Source organism: Chrysochloris asiatica, unplaced genomic scaffold (assembly GCF_000296735.1).
Source record: "Chrysochloris asiatica unplaced genomic scaffold, ChrAsi1.0 scaffold00052, whole genome shotgun sequence".
Lineage (NCBI taxonomy): Eukaryota > Metazoa > Chordata > Mammalia > Afrosoricida > Chrysochloridae > Chrysochloris > Chrysochloris asiatica.
In genome coordinates, this window is record NW_006408570.1 from 147132 (window position 1) to 171811 (window position 24680).

The following is a 24680-nucleotide window of genomic DNA, read 5'->3' on the forward strand; positions in this document are numbered from 1 at the left end:
ACTTACTTGGTTTCATAAAAAAAAAAAAAAAAAGGCCTGGAAGAGTCTCCCTACACTCTGCTTTGGCCACTGACGAGTGGCTAGGGACACAACAGGAAGGGAATCATCTTTCTCCGTGTGGGTGAGTACACACAAAGCTAGATTCTAAACAGCCAGACCTTTATAAGTAAAACAACTACTCCCAAATCATTTGCAAATATAAGTCTAAGTCTTAAGCTTTATTTAAATACTCGCCAGGGAAAACACGGTGGACCATTTACTACCCCTTCCTTGTAACAGCAATGACCAAGACCAGGAGAGTAATGCACACACACCATTCAGTTGGCCGTCGTACGGTGAATGGAGCGTCTCTCAGTGCGGGCGGCCACGGCCACGGCCCCGGCCCCCTGCTGGAGGAGCGTCCACAGTTGAGCGGGGGTTCTTGATAGTTTCATCTACAGACACGATGAGACATGCAGCTTCAGAGGCTGCCGTTAGAGCATTGATCCGCACCATAGCCGGCTCCCACACAAAGGCCTCAAAGTTGTCAGCAATGTCCTCGTTGTTGATGTCTACCCCATACCATGTGCCCCCCTGAAACAGTAAGAAAACAGGGCATAGGTAATATGAAACTACTCCGAAATGTGTTCTGCATACCCTCCAGAAGGCCTGGAAAGAGTTAGGAATGCTCAGATTCTCCAGTGTTGCTCCAAACAAGACTTTCTATGGCACCACAAACAAGGACCTGCAGATTCACTGCTTGCCACTCGACTCCTGACTCCTGCCAGCGAGTCCCTTCATGCCTGGATATGCTGAGCCCAGGTCCCCTCCATATGCTAGAGCCTTAGGTCACTTCATGACTGACACCGTTTTTCTCAAAAAAAGAAGTCCAAAATTTCAGTCCCTGATGTGGCACTGTGGGCTAATGCATCAGACTGCAAAGTCATTTGAACTGCAAGGCTGGTGGTTCAAGCACACCAGCTGCTCCTTTGACCCTGAATACCGGGTCGCTATGGGTCGGAATCAACTCAACAGCACTTAACAAGAACAAACTCTGTTGTATCATTGCTTCCACCATTACAGATGAGAAAACAAACACACTGACTGACTAGATTTGTTGTTGTTAGGTGCCATATCGAGACGGTTCTGACTCAGCAACCCTACGCACAGCAGACTGAAACACTGCCTCGTTTGGCACCATCCTCACCACCATTGTTATGCTTGGAGCCCACTGCTACTGCCACTGTGCCAATCTATTTCATTCTTCTGCTTGTATAGATCAAGTGAATATTTAGACGATTTCCCCAAAATTTAACCCTTAGGGACGACACCATGACAGATAGCCAACACCGTTATGTCCATGAGTCAAAATATTCTAATCACTGCTTTCCATTACAGTAACCATGAGCACCTAGTCTTTGTTGTTAAGTGATACCATTTGGAACCTACCATAACAGAATCCAATGAACTCCATTGTCATCAGGTACAATCAAGTCAGTCTGGACTTACAGCAACCTTATGCATAACCGAACAATCACTGCCCAATACTATGCCATCCCTCACAATCGCTGGTGAGCTTGAGCCCATTACTGCTGCCACTATGTCAATGCATCTTGTTGTTGGGGGTCTTCCGCTTTTTCGCTGACCCTCCACTTCACCAAGCATGATGCTCTTCTCTCCAGGGAAATGAAGTCTGGCTATCTGGACTTCTAAGGAACACTGTGGCTGTCCTTCGGCTAATACAGATTAGTTTGCTCTTCTGGCAGTCTAAGGTACTTTTAATATTCTTCCCCAACACCATAGCTCATTCTTCTATGGTCTTCCTCATTCATTATCCAACTTTCACACACATATAAGGCTACTGAAAATACCATGGCTTGCGTCAGGCGCGCCTTAATCTTTCCTCGTGAACACTTTAAAGAGAGGTCTTATGCAGCAGATTTACCTAATGTAATGCATCCTTTAATTTGTCGACTGCTGCTTCCATGAGTGTTGACAGTAGATCCAAGCAAAATGAAGTCCCTGCCAACTTCAATCTTTTCTCCATTTATCATGTTATTGATCCAGTGGTAAGGATTTGTGTTTTCTTTACATTGAGGTACAACCCATTCTGAAGGCTGTGGTTTTTGATCTTCATCAGTAAATATTTTAAGTCCTCTTTGTTTTTAGCAAGCAAGGCTGTATTATCTACACATACAGGTTGTTAATGAGTTTTCTTCCAATCCTGATGGCATATTATTTTTCATATAATCCAGTTTCTTGGATTATTTGCTCAAAATACAAACTGAATAAGTACAGTGAAAGAATACAAACTTGGTGCACACCTTTCCTAATTTTAAACCATTCAGAATCACCTTGTTCTGTTAGAACAGCTGCCTCTTGGTCTGTGTACACGTTCCTCATGAGCACAATTGTTGTTGTTGTTGTTAAGTGCCGTCGAGTCGGGTCCGACCCATAGCGACCCTGTACAGGGTTTCCGAGGGTGCAAATCTTTACGGGAGTAGAAAGCCTCATCTTTCTACATGAGCACAATTAAGCGTTCCAGAATACCCATTCTCCACAATGTTGTTCATGGCTTGTCAAGATTGACACAAATAAAAATCTTTTGTATAGTCAATAAAGCAGACATAAACATCTTTCTGGTACTCTCTGCTTTCAGCCAAGATCTGTCTGATGTCAGCAATGATATCCCTCATTCCACATCCTTGTCGGAATCTGGCTTGCACCTTTGGCAGTTCTCTGTCCATGTACTGTTGCTGTTTTTGAATTATCTTTAGCAAAATTTTACTTGCTATGTGGTATTAATGATATTGTCTGATGACTTTTGCATTCCATTAGATCACCTCTCATAGTATTGGGCAAAAATATGGCTCTCTTCCAACCAGTTGGTCAGATGGCTGTCTTCCATTCCAAATTTCTTGGCAAAGATGAGTGAGTGCCTCTAGTGCTGTATCAGTTTGTTGAAAGATTTCAATTTGTAGTCCATTTATTCCTGGATTGTTCTTTGGCAATGCCTTCAATGTACCTTAGACGTCTTCCTTTAGTACCACTGGCTATGGATCATGTGCTACCTTTTCAAATGGTTGATCACCGACTATTTCTTGTTAGTACAGTGACTATGTATCCCTTCCATCTTTTGACATTTCCTGCATCATTCAGTATTTTGCCCATATCGAATACTTCCATATCACAAGTCAAGGCTTGAGTATTTTCTTCAGTTCTTTCAGCTAGAGAAATGTTGAGCGTGTTCTTCCCTTTTTGGTTTTTTAAACAGGTCTTTGTACATTTCTTTATAATACTTGACTCTGTTTCTGGAGCTGCCCTTTTAATTTTCTGTTCATTTCTTCCATTTGCTTTAGCATCTCTATGCTGGAAAGTAAGTTTCAGAGGCTCTTCTGACATCCATTTTGGTCTTTTCCTTCTTTTTGTCATCTTTGATCTTTTACTTTCTTCCTGAATGTTCCTCATGTTAGACTACAACACATCTGGTCTTCGGTCAATAATGCCTAATGCTTCAAATCTATTCTTGAGATGATCTCTAAATTCAGGTGGGGTATGTTCAAGGTTATATTTTGGCTTTTGTGGACTTGCTCACCAGTAGTTCCTTGGAAACCCTATACAGGGTTGCTATGAGTTAGAACCAATTTCATAGCACTTAGCAACAACAACAGCATATGTGTATATAAGTGGACATATACGGATGTACCCTGATGTGGCACCGCAGGATTATCACTACACTACTAACCATAAGATCAGTGGTTCAAACCTACCAGTCGCTCCTTGAAAACCTTAAACAGGGTTGCCATGGGTTGGAACTTACATGATGGTACTTAATAACATCTCTCTAGATACAGAGACTATATTTAACAAATTAAATAACCAGCCAAAGGCCACAACTTGGAAGTGGTGCTGCCTCTGCTAGAACCCAAGTCACAGGGTTCCAAAATTCCTCAGGGTCTCTCTCAGAAATGCCTCAATACTGCTTCCCCTCTGCACTCAAGAGGCATGAGTTAGTACTGGATTTAGGTCCAGCTCCACCACCTGGAAGGAGCTTTGGTAGCATACTGGTTACAAGTCAAGGTCAGCAGTTCGAAAGTACCAGCTGTTCCATGGGAGAAAGATGAGTCTTTCTGCTCCCGTAAAGATTTACAGCCTCAGACACCCTATACGGGGTCGCTCTGAGTCAGAACCAACTCCACAGCACACCACCATTCACCACTGACACCTGGACTAAGCACACGCAACCTAGCACAGCACCCCCACAGCACCCATGGAATCTAGCCCCACCCAGCCAGCCCTTGGCCATCACACAGAGGAAGGACCCACCTGGGCATGCCGAGCCCGCAGCTTGTTGAGGATGTTTGTGGCATCAAAGCCAGCATTGTCACACAGCTGGCGTGGGATAATCTCCAAAGCTTTGGCGTAGGCCCCGATCAGCAGCTGCTGCTTCCCTGGGATGGTCCTTGAGTAATCCCGCAGGTATCTGGAGAGTTCCATCTCGATGGCACCACCACCAGCCACCACTGAATCGTTCTGCAAAGATCAGAGTCCCATCTTACTGCCCCCGGCTCAATTCTACCCATGGCTACACTAGACCAACCCAGAAAGAGACTGGTTTCCCATTCCTCCCCTATCCTAAACCCCAGGAAGCTCAGACATAGTCCCTGTTTACCAGCATCTTCTAGCACATCCCAGTGAACTTGATGGTTAGTGACCATCATCTGCAGCTTGAGGGCACTGGCACAATCAGTGGAGTGACTGACTGACTATATCAGCTCCCCAGTTTGCCAGCCAGAACAAACCTTAACTTATAAGGAAGCATGGCTTACTTTTGGGAGACTGAGGCTCCATTTCTCTCATGACATATGGGACAAATCCGGGCCCTCCACCCAACGAATGACATACAAACTCAGGGTCTATCAGCCAGAAAGCGAGAACATACAGTCACACCAACAGGAAGGTACCTTGATAGCCCGCCTGACAATCATGATAGCATCATGCAGAGATCGCTCCGTCTCCTCCATAAACTGTTCGGCACCGCCACGGAGGATGACTGTGCAAGTCTTAGCCTTGGGGCAGCCAGTGAAGAAATTGTACCTACACCCAGGGTAAAAGCATACTGTGGGAACCTGCCTACCGTTTGTCACCCACCTGCTGAGCTCTGACCACATGGCCAACCCTTCCTGCCACTCAGCAGATGCTCTTATGTTCTTTGCTAGGGTTCTCCAATCCTACCTTAAAAGACATTGTTTGGAAAAGTCTGGGGCTGTTCACTGAGGCATAAGAAATTGTGGAGTCAGACTTTCAAGTCCATTAAGACCTTCTTCTTTCCCAAAACACTGTGTATCTAAGCATTTTGTGCCCCCTAAAAGACTCCTGATGTGGCACTGCAGGATAAGCACTGGAATGCTAAGTCAGTAATTCAAACCCACCAGCTGCTCTTTGGAAACGCTATACAAGGTTACTAGGAGTTGGAACCGACTTGACAGCACTTAACAACCACAACAACGAGCAGTTCAGGGTGACGGTGGCTCTGTAGGATAAGCACTAGACTGAACCACAATAAGGGAGAAAACTGAGGCTTTCTGCTTCCAATAAGGTTACAGCTATGAATTGGAACTGACTTGAAGGCACTTAACAACAACAAAGAGCAGTACATGCTGTATGTTAAAACCACAAGAAAGCAGGTCAGACTCGGGCTGTAAAGGCAAGGCTCAGGAAACCTCAGTCACAAGGCAACCCAGGCCCATGGCTCACCTCTCGCCTCCAATCTGGGTCTCCTCAAAGACCTGGCAGTGACCAAGCACATCTTCTGACAGAGCATTCACACTGGTCTGGATTGAGCCTCCACACGCCTGAGGAGCACAAGGCAGTTAAAATCATTAGCCGTGAAGGCTCACAACAGAGTCTGAAGTGAGTTTCGTGCCATCTAGTCTCAAATCCAACTCCCATGCTGGACTGTGCCAGGGTGCCCTAAAGCCCTCTGTGCTGGGTGACTTGTTCTCTCCCTTGATCCCCAGGTGACCATTAGCCTTTCTGAAAAGAGTAGAAAACAACCTGGAACTATAATACTGAAGGGCAAACAGATCTAGTTAAGGAGACAGGAACTCCCTTACACACCAAATTCTTCCTCCTGCAAACTAGAGTGCTTTGGGTTCAGGACTGAACTTAGGAAAAGGGTTTTACACCTAAAGGGAAGAAATGGGCAAAATGCACCAGTACTTGGGCTTGCCCAGGTAACCACAGCATTACTGCTAGGCCTGCATTTACACGTCAACCTGACAGTACTCTCTGCCATCCAGGGGTAAATGAAAATCTCTCTGGGGCCAAGGAGGCCAAGAAGCAGCCTGTCAGAGTTTGGTTACCATCATCGTCCTCTTCAGATCCTCTTCAGGCACTCGGCCAGCACAGAACATGTCCCTGTCAGCAAAGTACTGGGTGGCCACATCTCCAATGGGGAGTTTGGACAAGATGACTTTGGCTCCAGAATGATGAATCTTCTCTAACTTGTCATAGAGAATGTTCCACTCAGCATCAACAATTGCCTGATAATCCTAAACAGAGATTCAAAAAAGGGTGAGGCCCTGCTGAGGGCATAAGCAAAATATAGCAGAACAATCAAAGATCCCTATTTATCTGATACACTGAACAGCCCCTCCTTGGTCCAAGCAAGCAAGGACACTATCAAAAGATAACAACCACCGAAAACCTTCAAACACAAAAATGGAAAGTAATGCCAAGAGCTATTCCAAAGCTGGCATTACCAGGATTTGGCCTGCATAAAAACCACTGCACCCATGTAGTTCACCTAAGGTCAGTCTATGCCAGAGACACGTTTACTAAGAGCATCCGCTTACAGGTGAACAACACTGCTACCTCCAGCAGCAGCCCAAGTATTGCCAGTGAGAGGGGCACACAGATCGCTGTGGCACTGAACCCATTCTAAGAGAGCAACCCATCACTGCACACACAAAGTGAACCAAAATACCAACCACGACTGTGCTGTGTGGCTGGAAGGCCTCACCCACTCCTCCCTGGGGCCTTAACATCAGATTTCCCGCAGGACTTGCCCTAAAATCTTTTCTTAGGGACAGTCACTCAGGGAGAGTACAGAGTAAGTAAAGAAAAGAAGTGGGCAGAGTATTTAGATATCAGTATGTAGGGGGTCATGGAGCAAGAAAAAGGAGCCTGAGAACCAAGGAAGAAACAAGCGTTCAAGGCAGCCTTGAAGTTGTAAGGATTTGGCTATGGAAGCTACCAGTTTCCATGCCAACTTCCCACTGCACAGGCCTACCTCCACGGTGTGGACTCTGACTTCAGCATTATCTTTCTCAGCCTTCAGCTCGAGTTCAACATTTAAAAGAGCAATCATGGGATTACTGTACTTTTTGGGCTGCATTTCAAACCCAGCATAAGAGAAAGTCTTCTTGAATGCAACACCAGCTACCAGTTGAGACTCCTGTTTAAAAAAACAAACAAAAACATTAAATGTGCCTTTAGTCTTGGTGTTAAATGAAACCAAAATTGTGGTTTTCTGGATGAGAGCTTGTTGATTTCCGTGAACTAAGAATCAAGTCTTTGGTCACTGTCGTAACTAAGAACTTTCATTATCATAAAAGTTGTTCTTTAGTGCCACTGAGACCATCAATTGACTCTGTGTCTTCATGACTCCTATAAGACGAGCAGAACTGCTCCTTAGGATTTTCAAGACTAGACATCTTTATGGGAGCAGACAGCTTCAGCTTTCTCCTGGAAAACTGGTGAGTTTGAACTGCCAACCTATGGTTAGCAGTTTAAGACTTAAGCCACTGAGCCACCATGGCTTCTCTGTTTTCCCTTTGTTGTTGTTAAGTGTCACTGAGTTGGTTCTGATTCATAGTAACCCTGTATAGAGTTTCCGAGGAGCAGCTGGGGGATTTGAACCACCAACCATAGGTGGTTAGGAGTCCAGTGCTTATTCTGTAGTGCTCGTTCTTTAGCAGACATGGAGTCCTGGTGTGGTGCTGTGAGTTAATGCGCCAGACTGCAAAGCTGTTTGAACTACAAGGTTGGCGGTTTAGGCTCACCAGCTACTCCTCAGAAACCCTCTACAGGGTCGCTATCAGTCAGAACCGACTCAATGGCACTTCATAACAACACATGGTAAAGGTCTGTCTGTGCTGTCCTCTGAAGCACTTGCCAATAGGTCTACGATGATGTCAGTATTCAAGCACACTGTCAGGAAAGGAACCAAGCAAGGATGCACAAGGCAGAAGCATCCAACACAACCATCTTCGGCCCCCAACCCCCTAGTCCTCTTCTCCTGCACATACCTGCACAAACACCTACTTATATAAACACGCCACAGCATGTGTGCTGTAGCCTGGCTCCTCACATCTCAACCCCTTGTGTTCCATAATCGAGCTTTCTGTGGTTTGGATTTCATAGCAAGACATAATAGAAAGCACTAGTTCAGAACCAACAGTAGACTTGGATCTCTCTTGCTATGAAGAACCAAGTCTGGCCCCCCTCTATAAAACAAGGATATTGGGGGCCAATGACCATTAGATTCTTTGTCAGCGCTAATCCATAATTCTTACTTGGTAAGCAGGACTGCCCCCAACTCCTATTTGCTGCATCATTCAAATCCATGGCCTCCTGATAGATGAGCAGAAACTAGTCAAACAGAGTAAAGAAGGAAGGGGTGTGCCCAAGAAGAGTGAAGCAGTGTTGCAGATTCAAAGAAGGAAAAGTCATCTGAAATTGCTACAACTCATAGCAACCCTGTATAGGGTTTCCAAGGTTTGAACCACCAACCTTGTGGTTCAAACAGACTTTGCAGCCCAGTGCATTCTGCTGCAACGCTACACCAGGGCTCCACAATACAGGGCAGGGTCCAACACTTAAGGAAGGAGGATAGGGAGGCAGGGGCCAGTCTGTTGCTGTTAAGTGCTGTCAAGGCGATTCAGGCTCATAGTGACCCTACATACAACAGAAGGAAACACTATGTGGTCCTGCACCATCCTCACAATTACTGTTGAGCCCATTGTGGCAGTCACTGTATCAATCCAACTTGTTCAGAACCTTTCTCTTTTCCAAGGGGCCAGTTTAGGAGAGCCTTATAGACAATGGGGAATCACAGAAAGGCTTTATGCAGGAGAGTCAGCTGGGGAACTTAACCATGCAACAGAAAGTACAATGGATTTAGGGAAAGAGTAAGAGATAAAAAGTCAGTCACAAGGAGTACTGGTTAATGTGCCAGACTGCAAAGCTGTTTGAACTGCAAAGTCGGCAGTTCAAGCTCACCAGCTGCTCCTTGGAAACCCTACACAGGGTCGCTATGTGTCAGAACTGACCTGACGGCACTTAACAACAACAAAGTAATAACACAAAAAGTCAGTCACAAAAGAACAAATACTGTCTGAAATCACTATTACAAAAACTCAAGAAAGGTCTTCACACACAAAGAAAATTCTCTGATGAGTTACCAAGGATGAGAAGGGAATGGAGGGTAAATCACTAACTGTTGTTGTTAAGTGCCGTCAAGTCTGTTCTGACTCATAGTGACCCTGTGATCCGAGGAGCAGCTGGTAAATTTGAACCCTCAACCTTAAAGCTCAAATGCACCTTGAGGTCCAGTGCATTAGCGCCACACCAGGACTCCAAATCACTAACGAGAGCATTGTTGTTCTTGTTAAGTGCTATCACATCGGTTTCGACTCATAGTGACCCTGCATAGGGTTTCCGAGGAGCGGCTGGTGAGCTTGAACTGCCAACTTTTTGGTTCAAACTGACCTTGCACAGTCCAGTGCATTAGCCCACAGTGTCACACTAGCACTGTAGAGGGTAAAAACTACTAACTTGGATAAAGGGGGAAGACAAAATAAGTGGGTTGGGGGAGTCAAAAAAGGTGTGCAAAGATGACTCTGAATTTCTGGTTTCAGTGACTGAATAAATGATGAACATCAACTGTGACAATGAACACAGAAAATGCTCTAGATTTGGAGGACAAGACGACGAGTTTAGTATAAGTTAGGTACAGGAGTGTGAGCCTTAGGGGAGAGGTGAAGGCTAAAGATATGATCAGTAGGGTTCTCAGTTAATCCTGAGAAAAATAATTACTATAATCAGTTACTGAACTCTGATCATCAAGTTCTATGTCAGGAGTTTTGGAGGTAGTTAATGAATGCTGGACAGTCGAAGGAAAACACAAATGGGGGTTGGAGCCCCTGGCATTCTCATCAGACAAGATTTCTCAGTCCTGATCTCTAGTTTGGATTGGTCATTAAGAGCCATGGAGTTGGTTCCAAAGAGCAGCTGTTGGTTTGAACTGCCAACCTAGCAACTAGCAGTCTAGTACTTATGGAATGGCACCACCCAGAGTACCAATCCACAGCTTAGTGGGTGTCAAGTTCAAGTTGTTCTGGGAGTAGGAAGGGCCAGGAGAAGATGGGACAGCTTAAATGATCTCCAGATTCTTCACAACTTTTTTATTAGATAAAGAGGCCCATGGGTCAGACAAGGGCCAAGACAAGGGGAAGTGGAAGGAGAATGAGAGTAGGAATGTAGATTAGGAGGATAGAAACAGAAAATGATAGGGCTATGCTATAATATTTCAAGCAGGTCTCCCCTGGCTAAATCTTTCAGGTTGAAATCACCAACAATGAGTATAGTTAGTAAGCGGGACTAGAAGAGAAAGAATAAAAAACAATCAGAGTTCAAAAGTAGCATGGACAGTCCAGGAACAATGAAAAGAAGTACCATGGAGGCACTAATATGCTTCCAGACAGCAGCCAAAACTGCACGAGCAGAATGTGAGACCCTATCCAGAGAAGCAGCGACATCAGAGATGGAGGCAGAGATGAGGACATGGAGAGAGGAAGTAGCTGAGGACTCTAGACTCATGGAAAGAGAAAGGCTGTGTGCTGGTGGCCAGGAGGCAAACGTGCAGAATGTGACCTTTGGTTGTTTAAATGATTATATATTCCTGAGGATTTTTTGTGTCCACCTCCTCTTCCCCCCACCCCAAAACACACACACACACACAAAAAAACAGAGGGAATAGAAGCTAATACTGTTGAACAGTGATACATGGAGGGGATTTTAATCATTGCAATGAAACGAAGTATCATAGGATGAATGTAAAACCGATGTTCTCCCATGTAAACTATCACTCAATTCACAATAAAAACATTAAAAAAAGAAAAACAGAATTGTTCCACAGCAGCTCAGGAAAAGAGGGTGACAACTGTTGCACAAGTTGAAGAATGGCATCAATGTCACTGAACTGTACATGTAGAAACTCAGTGTATGTTCCTCTGTGGATATTCTCAACAACAATAAACAAAAGCACTTTCAAAAAATAAACTATAGCCATGAAAAAAAAATGACATGTAGATTACTATTACAAGATCCCATTTTGGGGGGGAGGGGTGAAACGGAACATCCAAGAGTGAGTATACACATATGTTTGAATAAGGAGATGAAATGGATTTTCACTTTATGCTTCATAAATTTTTATATTATTTTAAACTCTCGCAAGAAACGTGTTTTTTTTTGTCATTTACAAATACCAATAAATATTTTTAAAAGGTTAAAAAAAAGAAGTACCATGGAGGCACTAATATGCTTCCAAACAGCAGACAAAACTACTTGTTTAAAAATGAAAAAAAAAATGAGCTTAGTGGATGTCAATCTCAAGTTTTTCTGGAAGTAGGAAGGCCCAGGAGAAGACGGGATGGCTTAAATACTGTCCAAACACATTGCTATTAAAATTTAAATAAGTTACTACTAAGCAAAATGTGAAAGCCATTCCCTCTGCCACACTAGTGGCATTTCAAGTCCTCAACAGCCACATGTGAATAGAGGTTATGCACTAGATCCAACAGGTTAGAACAGCCCCACCATTTAAGAGAGCTCTACTGGCAAGTGCAGAGTTCAAAGAATAATACATGCCAAGATGGATGTAGAAAAATGCAGTATTTATATATATGTAAATAATAAATAAGGGACTCCAGGTAGCGTAGTGGTTATAAATCAGGCTGCTAACCTCAGGGTCAGCAGTTCAAAACTACCAGCTGTTCCACCAGAGAAACATGAGGCTTTCTGCTCCCGTAAAGATTTAGTCTCGGAAACCCTGTACAGGGTTGCTTGCTATGAGTCGGAACAGACTCCACGGCACATACAACAACAAATAATAAATAAAGGCATAAATCAATTCTGGAAACTCACACCAGAAACTGCTGACAAAGGTCACATTTGGGCAGAGCGGAGGTAGGGGTGACTTACTTTTGACTTGAGATCCTAAACGTGTGCCCTCCCCTCCTCCTCCACCAACTTGCCTGAAGGGTCAATGTGAAAGCAGGAGCCCCCTCAGGAGAAGGCAGCTGGCTTACCTCTAGGGCTCCACCCTGCACTTTCTTGATCCCAATCATTTTAAGCTGCAGCAAATCATCGAGCATCATCACCGCATCAACCACCATCTTCGCAAAAAAGGCTTTCTGCTGCGAGATCAGTTTGGAGCTCAGGGCGGTCATAGCACACTTCTCCAGCAGCTTCCTCTGCTCCCTGGGACAGGGACAGGACTGACATCAAACCCTGAAAAGCCCTCTCTTGTTGGATTCTATGATTCTAAAACCAGTCCTTTCCGATCTCACGTTCTGCATTTTTAGGGCAAATCATCAGTGACAGATGGTGATGGCAATCAAAAACCTCACATATGACAGCCTTCAACTAAAGTCCACAGCCTCATGTGTGCCATGCAGGTTGGGACAGTCAAGGGTCTGGCAACAGTCAACTAGCCCCATTCCCATGCAGCCATTGCAACATGCTTCTACATCCAACTTGGCTGCAGGAAGTCAAGGATTAGACAAAACCCACCACAGACTTACACTTTGTCTTCCCTCTTCACAGTCACAGCGATCTCTTTGATCTTGTTAACTGCCTGAAAACAGAAGCTGAGTGAGTCTTTCATGTGAAAGATGAACCTGGAGAAGTGGATCTCAAGGTCTCTTGCTTGTCCCTCATCTGTTTACTCTCAAATATTAAACACTTCTAATCTACAGTCGAAACATTTCTAGGTCTTATAGCTAGAATATAAATATAAATAAAGAAAATATAAAACCCTAGAGTTTAGAAAGCTCTCAAAGTTAGAAACATAGAGTAGACATAGTTTTGAAGACCTATCAGTTTATTTCCTGGATCTAGCTCTAGAGCTGCAGATAGTGAACTATACTACTGGGAACAAACAAGGCAACTTATAGTAGAATTAGCCCAAATTCCTGGCATACTAAAAGCAGCTATGACAACTTCTAACACATTGCACTTTATGCCTTTTCTATTTTACTGTCACTATTCTGAAAAGGTTATGATAGTAAAGGGAGAAAAAAAGGCACAGACTTGCTTTTAGGCCACAAAATGAAGGTAAAAATTCTGAATAAAAGCTAGGTGGAGATGATGACACAAAACCAGTTCTTCTTCACTGAGTGTCTATGACACATCAGACACTGTGCTAGCCACTTTACACATACCATCATAATCTACAAGGCAAGCTGAATCTCAAAGAGCAACTAAATGGTAGAAACGAGATTCAGACGCTCCTGAGATTGGTCAAGGCAAGGAGAATTCAAAAATGCTAACTCCCATACCAACTGAGTGGCGGTGCGGAAAGCTCGGATGATGATCTGGGGGTGCAAACCTTCCTCCACATATGATTTCACCTGCTTGAGAAACTCCGCAGCCAGTAGGGTCACTGAGGTAGTGCCATCGCCCACCTGGAAGAGAATGACCAGAAATACATCTTTTATGGTGTTGAAGGACTAAAACCCCAAAACTTCACTGTTAGACAATGTACCCATTTAAACTGGATAGTGTAAATGGTGTTAAGCTTTGTTTTTTTTTGGAAACAGGTCTTTGCAACAAGAAGAAAAGTAGAAAGGTGATGTTAGACATGTTTCTATCTTGTCAAATGGTCCTCAGCCACAAAGGTCAGGTGCATTCTCCAACAAGACTGATTTGGACAACCTGATTTTTTCAGGATATAAAACTACACAGGAAAATAAACTGAGCACTAATTTATTATGTACAAGGAAGGCACTGTGATGTTTAAGATGTCCTTATGCTTACAATAAAGGAGACAATCTCAAATAACACGGCTGTAAGAAGCATGAGATGATCTGTTAAGTAGTACAAAGTATTCCAGACATTTACAAAAGATCATTTCTAGTCAAATCCCACTAGAATAAACCTCTCGGTACTAGCTAAAGTCTTTCATGTTTTAAACAACATTTGGAATAAGTAAATGGCAGCCTGCTAATCTTTCTATTAAGATTCCTTAGTTGATTAAGACATCCCATTTGATAAAGTAGAGAAAGGGTCAGTGAAAACAAAGGCAAGCCTCAATGAGATGGTGTTTTCACAAGAACCACAACAACGGGCCCCAAGAGACTAAAGACCATGAAGACAGTATAGAACCAGGCAACCAGCCACCTTCGACGATGACTTTATATGCTGTGGTCTAAGCTCTATTTTCAATTTTGACTCATGTATGCTCACTGTGGGATGGCAGGGGTTCTCAAGAAAAGAGAAGCTTTATTGGAAAAGGATTTGACTGTCAAATCTCAGAATAATGACGTTTATTCCCTTGTTGATGACAGTAACAGATCAAATAACAGAATCATCCCACTTTAAAATATATAAGAGGGCTTCAGAAAATTCATGGGAAAATGGAATGAAAAGCTAACAGAATTTTTCCATGAACTTTCTGAAGCCCCTTCATGTAAATCAGATCGTTTTCTAGGATACTGGCCCCAATAAATCTTTTCATATAACCTCAGGATATATGTATTCTATGTTGCTGTAAGTTGCCCGTGAATAGATTCTGACTCATGGTGACCACAGTTGTGCAGAGTCACAGCTCCAAAGGGATTCAAGACTGTGACCTTGAAGCAGATGGCCAGGCCTGTCTTCTAAGGTGGCTCTAAATGGATTAGAACTACCAACCTATTGGATAGCAGTCAAGTTCTTAACCATTTGATCCACTCTGGGACTCCAAAAAGTCCAATGTACTCTCAAAATGCAAATCTGTTATTTTTAACATTATTATCAAACGTCTAGTAAAATGGTTCCAAACCCCAGACTAGAAATCTTAGTGTTTCCACCTACAAACTATAAGGTGACAAACAGATCAGAGGTTAACGTCTTTTCTTAGTAGCTCATATGAATGAGAGACTTCAGGGAGCAGACTTAGTTCTAAAGACTGCTGCCATTCACCTCTACATTAATAACTATGAAAAATTAGACATAATGAGTTTTAGACTATTAATTCCATTTAAGTATATTTTTTTCAAGCGTGTGCAACTGCAATCTTAGGTATAAAACCAACATTTCTTTTTTAGCGAGAAAAGCGAAGGAGCAAGTAGAAACGTGTTTCTCCCTTCATGAAATACACAGGATTTTTCCTACCTCAGCATCCTGGGACTTGGCAATGTCCACTAAGGTCTTTGCTGCAGGATGGACAACATCAAGGAGCTTCAGAATTGTGGCTCCATCATTAGAAATTGTTGCTTTACCTTAAAAGGAACAAACACAAAATAAAAATGCAAAACTCCTCCCTTAAGTTCTGTCTTCTAGTTGGACTTGAAGTCTGTGAACATTTTCTTGGCATGGGACAGAGGGGATCACAACAGGAATGAAGCTGGAAAGGATAGCAATTGTCTTTTTATACAGAGTCAGCTCTGTGTACACAGGGCCACCTAAAATAAAAGCTTCCAAAGACCATCACCTCCCAATTCTCTTATAACTGCTCTCCTGCTTTAGCACAGCTCAACCAGATGTAGAAAATACATATTTTAAAAATGAGAACAATTAATCACCCTAGTATTGTCAAATAATAATACGGTTCAGCATGAAGGGGCATTTTCTCCCTCTCATGGCTTCATCAAACAAGGGAGTGACCAGAGACAACTCCAAATGGTTCTTGTCAGAAATAAAAAAGGGCAAACACAAGAAGCTGAGCCTGCCACCCTCATAGAGGATGATAGACCATTTAGTGCCCACAAAACCCCTTGATGTGGCTAGCCCTCAGTCCAGACTCTAGTGAGCTAAAGACATGGGAGGCCAGAGAGGACAAAGTCAATTGTTAAATTAAAGTGAACCAAAAGAACACACTCAGCACTTTTCAAGCTGAAAAGAACTGAAAACTTCAAGCCTTGACTTGAAACACTGAAGGATTCTATGGCTAAATATTGAATGATACAGAAAGCACCAAAAACAGATGAAAGGAATACACAGTCACTGTACCCGAAAGAAATAGACTGTATTCAAGAGATAGCACAGAAAGAGTCAAAGATCCTGATGGAAAAAGTCCAAGGTGTGGTCTAGGCATTAGCAAAGAACAAGGCTCTGAGGAGAGAATACAAATTGAAAAATTTCAACAAACTGATGCAGCACTGGAGGCACACTCATCTATGCCAAGAAATTTGAAGACAGCTTCCTGGCCAATTGACTGGAAAAGATCCAGATCTGTGCCCATTCCAAAAAGAGGTGACCCAATGGAATCAGGAAATCATTGGAAAGTATCATTAATATAACATGTAACTAAAATTTGCTAAAGATAATCCAAAAACAGCTACAACAGTACAACAGAGAACTCCCAGAGTCAGACAAGGACATGAAACTAGGGATATCACAGCTGACATCAGATGCATATTGCTGAAAACAGAATATATCAAAAAGCTGTTTACCTGTGCTTTATTAACTACGCAAAGGCTTTCAACTGTGTGGATCATGACAAGCTATGGATACCACTGCAGAGAATGAGTATTCCAGGACACTTAATTATGATTATGGGAACCTATACACAGAACAAAAGGCAGTTGTTCAAACAGAACTAGGGGACACTGAATGGTTTAAAATCAGGAAAGATGTGCACCAGGGTATATTCTTTCACCATACTTATTCAATTTGTATACTAAGCAAATAATCTGAAAAGCTGGATAAAATGAAGAACATGGCATCAGGATTGGAAGGAAGACTCAAATACAACCTTGCTTGCTGAAAGCCAAGACAATTTAAAATATTTACTGATGTAGTTCAAAGACCACAGCCTATGTAGCACATCAATGTAAAGAAAACAAAAATTCTCACCACTGGACCAATAAATAACATTAGGATAAATAGAGAAAAGACTGAAGTTTTCAAAGACTTCATTTTGCTTGGAGCCACCAACAACACTCATGGAAACAACAGTCAAGAAATCAAATGACATATTACATTAGGCAGATCTGCTGCACAAGACCTCTTTTTTCAAGCATTTAATAGCAAAGATGTAAGTTTGCCATAGTAGGTCCAATAGTCTCATTTGCATGTAAAAGCTGGACAATGTCTGTAGAAGTTGGAAGACAGAAGAAGAATTGATATATCTGAGTTATGGTGCTGGAGAATATGAAAAGTACCGTGAACTGTCAGAAAACAACTAAGTCTGAGTTGGAATAAATACAGCCAGAATGCTCCTTAGAAGCCTAAATGGCCAGACTTCTTCTCTCATTCTTTGGACATATTATCAGGAGGGACCAGTATCTGGAGAAGGACATCATGCTTGGTAAAGTGAAGTGTCAGCTAAAAAGAGAAAGACCCCGTATGAGATGGATTAGCATAGTGGCAGCAACAGTGGGTTCAAAATGACTGTGAGGATGGTACAGGACCACACAGAGTTTCGTTCTGTTGTGTAGAGGGTCACTATGAGACAGAACCAACACAACAGCACCTAACAACAATAAGAACAACATGGGACACCAAAATGCCCACCTTGCAGCACCACAGCCATGAGGTTTCATGCCCATCATTCACCTCAGCCATGTGCTCTATCAGGTGGTGTGGAGCTTAAGTGACAACTTAAGCGCAAATGCTCTGGTCTGAAACCCTAGGCCCTCTAAACTATGGTCCCATGCTACCCACCCAGCCAGTTTTCACCTGCTTTTCCAAAATTCTAGGGCCACACTGCTCTGTACTCACCTCTCACCACACTCCTGACCACTGAAATGCCCTTTCTTCTACTTGCCTACATTTGCTTCATGTCTCCAACCCTAAGTCCCCCCAATTCATCTCTGAGTTCCCAGAGCACACAGGGCTAGATCCACCCACTCCAATTCCCTAGCTTGCACTGCTGTCGATTCCTTCGTTCTAGGCTGCATCTCCTTATAAGGTAGCAGACTCCTGCGTCTAACCTCTCCCTTATCTTACCCACATGGGTCACAGTACGCAGAACAATGTATGGAATGGAACAGTTCCGAGTTAGTAATCATACAAAGGAGAACTTAAAAGCACAGGACTTTTTATGCCAGCTCAAACACTCCCCAGGAAACTCCATCCCTGCGCACTGGCCTGAAGAAGCATGCAGACTTACCTCGGCCATCCACAATGAGCTTGTCCATGCCACGGGGGCCCAGGGTGGTTCTCACAGCCTCAGCAATCACTTGGCAGGCACTGATGTTACTTACAAGCTGGGGGATGCCTTGGGAGCTGTCAGTCCCCTCTTTCAGCAGGATAACTGGTGTGGGCTAAAGAAAGAACAGACAATTACTTCTAATGCACCCTAGCATGATCATCAATTACAATGAGACTCAAGGTGGGGGTAAGGAGGACAAATGCTCCCACTTTCCTATAGCTGAATTATCTGCAGGCTTTTAAAAAACCACCTTCCCCATGGCCTACCACATTCATTGCCCAACCAGCTTCAACCCTGAAAGCTCCAACTTCGCTAAGGCCACAGCACCCCCTGCAGAGATGCTCTGTAGGACTCAGCTAAATGAACACAGACTTGCCACTCCTGTGCTGAGGAAGTTGGACACAGCCCAAGTGAGGGGAGAAGGCTGTGCTTGGAGATCACCCCTCCTTAAAAAACATTCACTGGTTTGTACAGCTCCATCAAGAAGCAGACACACAAAACCCAAAAGTGCCAACAGCTGCAGAAATTGTCCTGGAGCTGCATGGACCGGCAGTTTTCCCCATGATGCTCACTCCAAGCTGGGAAATAAGAGAAACAAAAGGCACCACTGTCTTGCCTCTCACAACGACAGCAAATCTAACTTGTACTGTCACAATTCCACTCCTACTTGAGTTCTCATGTGGGCACCATAAAGCTTCTTGGTGATTAATCTCCAGCCAGAGATCCCAAAGATATTTTTCTCTATTTTACATTAGGCCCTAGACTAGGCACTATCTCTGTAGGGGCCTGATTTGCAGAAAGACTGGGAAGACATGGGATATCTGCTTAAAGAGCCTGCTTCGATATCCTTGCTCCAGTGACCATCAGGCAAAGGTAGTGGTTCCTCAGTTTAGCAAATCAGGGTTCTGCCTCCTGCACCCAAGTCTGAGTCTTCAAAGATGAGCTCATAGACCAGAGCAAGTCTTCCAAATCACTATTTACAACTAATTTTTTAATGTGAGTGAAACAGAATATAGTAACCAAAAACCACACCCACTGCCGTATCTTTCTCCCACATAGTGGCTGGTGGGTTTGAACCACAGATATTACAGTTAGCAGTCCAATGTCTGACCCACAGTACACCAGGCCTCCTTAGGTAAATATTATTTTGAAGCTTTTAGCTCTGTGTTATGTTGTTGTTGTTGTTGTTGTTATGTGCCATCAAATCGGTTCTGACCCATAGCGACCCTGTATAGGGTTTCCGAGGGTGTAAATCTTTACGGGAGTAGAAAGCCTCATTTAGTAGGCTGTATTTAAAATTTCTTACTTTGGATTGCTTAAAAAAAAGTTGGAAGCCACTGCCCTTATCTACTTAGTACTTAGAAGTACTCTGGAGAGCTAAGCAGGAAAAGCACAGGACTGCCTCAATGTAATAAATGAAGAGTGAGGAATTCACATACCACAGAGTCCAGCATAGCGACCTCATAGTAACTGGGCAATTCCTTAACAAGCTCAACCCACTTGGCCAGTATAGCTGGAGGGTAGTGAGAGCAAGAGGGCAACTGGAATAAAGCTGCAAAGGCAGCCAGGAACCAGATCACAGACTAGCAGGTCTAAGTTGGTTCAAACTCACAGCGACCCTGTTAGCGTTTCCAAGGAGTGGCTGGTGGGTTTGTCAAACTTGTGGCTAGGAGTCCAATAATTACCCTACAGCACCACACATCATAGTAGAAGTTTAACTGTATTTCTACCACAAAGGAAAAGTCCTGGAGAGACTTTAAGCAGAGGAATGGCATAGTCCAGTCTGCACTTAAAACCCAACAAAAACAAAAAGAGCTTTCTAAAAATGGAGAAGAGGAGGCAAGGCAGAAAATGTAAAACCATAAAAAGGGACTGGAAGGATGCCCCCCAAACTTGAAGGAGTAAGAGAATGGGTTTTCACACTTGATACTATTTGTTTATTGTTTTCTTTTCAACTCTTTTCTAATGAACACATTAAAAAAACTTTTCCAGACAACCCCTGAAATCTGGGGCTAGGCAGAGATAGTACTCTGGACCTTTTTCCTGGTGGTGCCGTTCTGGTAGCAAGAAATAGCTTCTTTATTCTCACATTCTTTCCTGCCTCTCCAGTTGGCCTACTACTGTCTGAGGCCCTCTATAAGGGAAGCCCCAGGCTCCCAGGATACTTCGGTTAGTGATTACTTGGGAGAATTGAGGCCTCAAGTCTTCTCTGAGGTCATCCCTGCCCTGGAGGGAGCAGCACACTTCAGTTCTTTCACCAAACCAACAGGCTAGTTTATTCAATGCTCTTGTAGGTATTTGCTCACCCCACCTTGCAATGGTTGTCAGTTGTTGCGGAGTCGATCCCGATTCACGGTGACCCAGTGTGTGCAGAGTACAACTCCTCAGGTTTTCGGGGCTATGACCTTTCACAAGAAGACCACCAGGTCTGTCTACCCAGGCACTGCTAGATGGGTTCGAAATCACCAACTTTTTAGCTAATAGGTGAGCCTTTAATCGTTTGTACCACCCAGAGACTCCATGTGAAACTTTATCCCACCCAGAGCCAACTGTAGGATAAACACTAAACTGCAAACTAAAAAGTTGGTGGTTCGAGCCCACCAGCTGCTCTGCGGGAGAAAGATGGGGTTTTCTACTCCCACAAAGATCTACAGCCTTAGAAACCCTATACAGGGTTGCTATGAGTCAGAACTGACTCCACGGCACTAACAAGAGCCATCCTGCTGATTTCTCCCAATACCACTTTCTTACCACCAGTCCAACAATTCTTCACAACCCCAACGCTTCCAAGGACTTGCTAACAAAAATACCCTGAACAGAGCATCCTATAACTCTTCACCTAGCGTTGCTCACAACCTTTACATCATCCTCATCCATCTTAATGTATGAGCTCCCAAAGGTAAAGACTACATACAGCAACCCTGATTTGTAGACTAGCAAGATGAGTCATACGTAAGCAACATCCAGCAGTGGTGGTGCTAACATTTCAATTGACACACATATTGGTGGTGGTTATGTGTCAGTCACCTAGTCAGTTCCGACTCATAGCGACCCTGCATAGGGTTTTCGAGGCTGTAAATCTTTATAGAAGCAAAAAACCTCATCTTTCTCCTATGGAGCAACTGGTAGATTCAAACTACTGACCTTGTAGTTAGCAGCCCAACTCAAAATCCACTATGCTACAAAGACAAAGACCCCTTGCTATAAACATTAGCGGAGGCATTTGAAGGCCAGTGATGGAATTCTTGCCTTCTACGTGGGAGACCCAGGCTTAATTCCTGATAATGCACCTTATATGCAGCCATCTCATCTTGTCAGTAAGACTGGCGTGTTGCTAGGATACTGAGCAGGTTTCAACAGAGCTCCTAGACTAGGACAAACTAGGGGGAAAGGCCTGGAGATGGACTTCTGAAAACCAGCAGTTGAGAAACCTATGGATCATAACAGGCAGTGTTTTGTTCCACTGTGCATTAGGGCACCAGGAGTCAGGGGTCAACCTGACAATAGCTAACAACAACATCACGTACTAGAAAGTGCTTGACACAAGACATGAAATATGACAGCACTGGCTTCTTGACTTAATTCAGACTGAGCTAAGGCACATCAAGCAGGATGTGTCCTTTTTTGTCAATTCCCCAGGACCAGGTACTGCTACGGAAAGCCCAGATTTTGTCCCTAAATTACTTTTCAATCCCACTTGCTTTTACTTCTCAAGAAAGGGACAATAGCAGAATCTAGCAATATGCCCAGGAGAGTCCTGGTGTGGCACTGTGCAATAAAGCACTGGACCACAAGATTGGTTTGAACCACAAGGTCAATGGTTCAAACTCACCAGCTGCTCCTTGGAGATCCCAAAAAGGAATTTCTCACTATGAGTCAGAACCAACATGACGTCATGCAACAACAATCACAAAAGGTTTCGGAATTTTAACTTAATGGTATTTTTCTTTACCTTCCTTAAAAATTATTATGAAGCACACTTAGGTCTGAAAAGAGCAGGTAGCACAGTGTTAAGCAGCTGCTCTGCTAGAGACTTCCAGCCTGGGAAACCCTATAGGACAGCTCTACTCTGCCCTGTACGGTCACTATGCGTAGGAATGTACTGGACAGCAGTGGGGCTACTCAGCTTGCTGTTTTAGAAAACAAAAACATGGCTAGTTTTAGCCTAGGAATGCTAAACACCGCAAAGGCAAGGATTTACATTGTGTACAAGCAGGACAACAGTCACAGGACTGAAGCTTTCCGGGCCCCTTTTACTATTCTGTAAGGCTTCTAGAATACCAGAGACCAATCAATCTGATGATGGCAAGGAGGATTCTTGGTAAAAAGAGGTTTCACATTCCAAAAGGAGACTGAACCAAGAAATAGAGAACAGGGCTTAGTTTAGGAAAACCCCAAGTGCAGTGGTCTGGAGTCCCTTGATGAAAGGTTTTATTACCAAACAGAACCTGATTCCCAGTTCTTTGAATGCCCAAGCTCTTGGTAGCCTTGACAGCAGGATGGACTACAGGGAGGAAGTAAGCAACTACCTAGCTGAACAATAATAACTAATGTTTGCTGAGTGCTTACTACATTCTAAGCCTGGTTCTAAGTACTTTACATAGATTAATTCATTTAACCTGTAATAATACTCTATTCATTGCTCTCCCTTCTAAGGACCAAAATTAAGTAACATGCTTAAAGTCACACAGTATGTGGAAGAGCTGAGTTATAAACCTAGGCATTCAAGATAGCTCCAGAGCTCTGTCAACTGTTTATATTATGCTTCTGCCCAGAAAGTGAAGGCGAATTTTAAAAGGGTGGTGCTGGAGGTCCAGAGGTGGGAGAGAGTTGCCAATTAAGTCTAGGTTCCTTTTATCTTGGTCAAACCATGCTGGATTCACAGGGCATATAGTAGCAGAAGGAACAACACTCAAGTGTCAGTTAGTGTAATGGTTATAAATCGGGCTGCGAATCTTAAGGTCAGCAGTTCGAAACTACCAGCTGTTCCGCTGGAGAAAGATGAGGCTTTCTGCTCCCGTAAAGATTACAGCCTCCGAAACGCTGTACGTGGGTCACTATGAGTAGGAACCGACTCCACGGCACATAACCAACACCACCAGGAAGTAGGAAAAGAATAGAGGACTGAGTTGGACCATGAGGCCACAATGAATGAGTGAACTGCCCGCTGCACAGGGAACAGTATCTTTAGAATTTACCCAGCAAAAATCCTCCTTAAGAGCTGACCCTATTCAACAGCAACTCAGTAGATACTATCTATGTTTGTACCCAGAAGGTACCTGCAGCTCTGAGCTGGAGAAAAAGGGTATTGTTGGAAAAGAGAGCTCTTAGATCCACCAGCCCAATACTATAAGGAAATGAACCAGACAGAGTTAAAAGCCAACTAGAAAAGCCTGGTCTAATGCCACACCAGGAGGTGCAGAAAGGAGGGCCAGAGTCCCCACCTTCCCACTTCTGAGTGCAGTGTCCCTATCCTGCCCGTTCTGACTGAGAAGCTGCACACCCTGCAATAAACCTTGGTACATTCAGTAAACATTCAAATATACGTTCATTTACTGGATGAACGAGTGGGTTTATGAATGAAAATACGAATGGAAGAGTCCGTTTCAATTTATGCTGAAGCAGGTAGGCTGGGGGGCAGCGGGCGACCTAATATAAAGTCCCCCACTACAAAACTCTGCCTCTATCCATTCTAGGAAGTATATAGCATCTTCACATGCAGCTTCTCATGTGCGTCCCAGCTTCCTAGTCTTGCTGCTGACAGACAGCACTAAGCACGCCCAGCCCGCACTCCTTTCACACAATACCCGATGGGGGACTCTGAAAACGAGGTCCGCGACACGGGTTCGCGGTTCCGAAGTGCCCTGGGACTTGTAGTCTTCACCCCGCCCGACAGGAGCCTCCCCTCGAGACCCACGTTGCCCTCGCCAACGGACCCGGCTCCGTGCCACGATCGAGCCAGGCCGCGGCAGCCGGGGTTGCCCACAGGCTGGGGTCAGGGTGGAAACAAAGTTGATAAGCAGGAGATGATCCTATGAGGTGGGTCCCAGCCTGGCGGTGTCAGCCACGGGCCGAATGGCAGCGGATGGCGACGGATGCAAGAGACACCACTCACCATCATTTTGAAAGCTTATTTAGCGGACCGCTCCTCCTCCTCTCTTCTTCGGGTTCGGGCCGCCCAGCAACCCCACAATCCCCCGCGCCAGAGAAATCCCGAGAAGGTTCGCCCAGCTGTTGTGCCGGAGAGGAAAGGGAGGAGCCACTTCCCCTACTCTAT

At 44.0% G+C, this 24680-nt stretch overlaps 1 protein-coding gene across 5 annotated transcripts; it reads right to left on the reverse strand.

The window, feature by feature from the left end:
- Positions 1-188: 188 nt before the first annotated feature.
- On the reverse strand, positions 189-24680 carry CCT7 (chaperonin containing TCP1, subunit 7 (eta)). 5 transcript variants are annotated; one of them, XM_006862880.1, is made up of 12 exons: positions 24519-24680; positions 18362-18515; positions 15421-15527; positions 13605-13730; positions 12849-12901; positions 12354-12525; positions 7274-7438; positions 6345-6533; positions 5737-5834; positions 4944-5076; positions 4306-4512; positions 189-573 (listed from the first exon to the last, which is right to left on the reverse strand). In XM_006862880.1, exons 1-12 carry the CDS (start codon positions 24522-24524, stop codon positions 352-354), a joined length of 1632 nt encoding a protein of 543 aa, XP_006862942.1. In that variant the 5' UTR covers positions 24525-24680; the 3' UTR covers positions 189-351. The 5 variants fall into 5 exon arrangements, with proteins under 5 accessions (XP_006862942.1, XP_006862943.1, XP_006862946.1 ...); XM_006862882.1 differs by lacking the exon at positions 15421-15527 and having other exon boundaries at positions 207-573; positions 13605-13688; positions 24519-24596; XM_006862883.1 differs by lacking the exon at positions 12849-12901 and having other exon boundaries at positions 207-573; positions 24519-24586.

Coding starts and splice junctions, on each gene's coding strand:
- CCT7 (XM_006862880.1), bottom strand. Junction 6,534..7,273: donor TCAGAGTCCACACCGTGGAG/GTAGGCCTGTGC, acceptor ATCTCTGTTTAG/GATTATCAGGCAATTGTTGA. Junction 4,513..4,943: donor TTGTCAGGCGGGCTATCAAG/GTACCTTCCTGT, acceptor TGATCTTTGCAG/AACGATTCAGTGGTGGCTGG.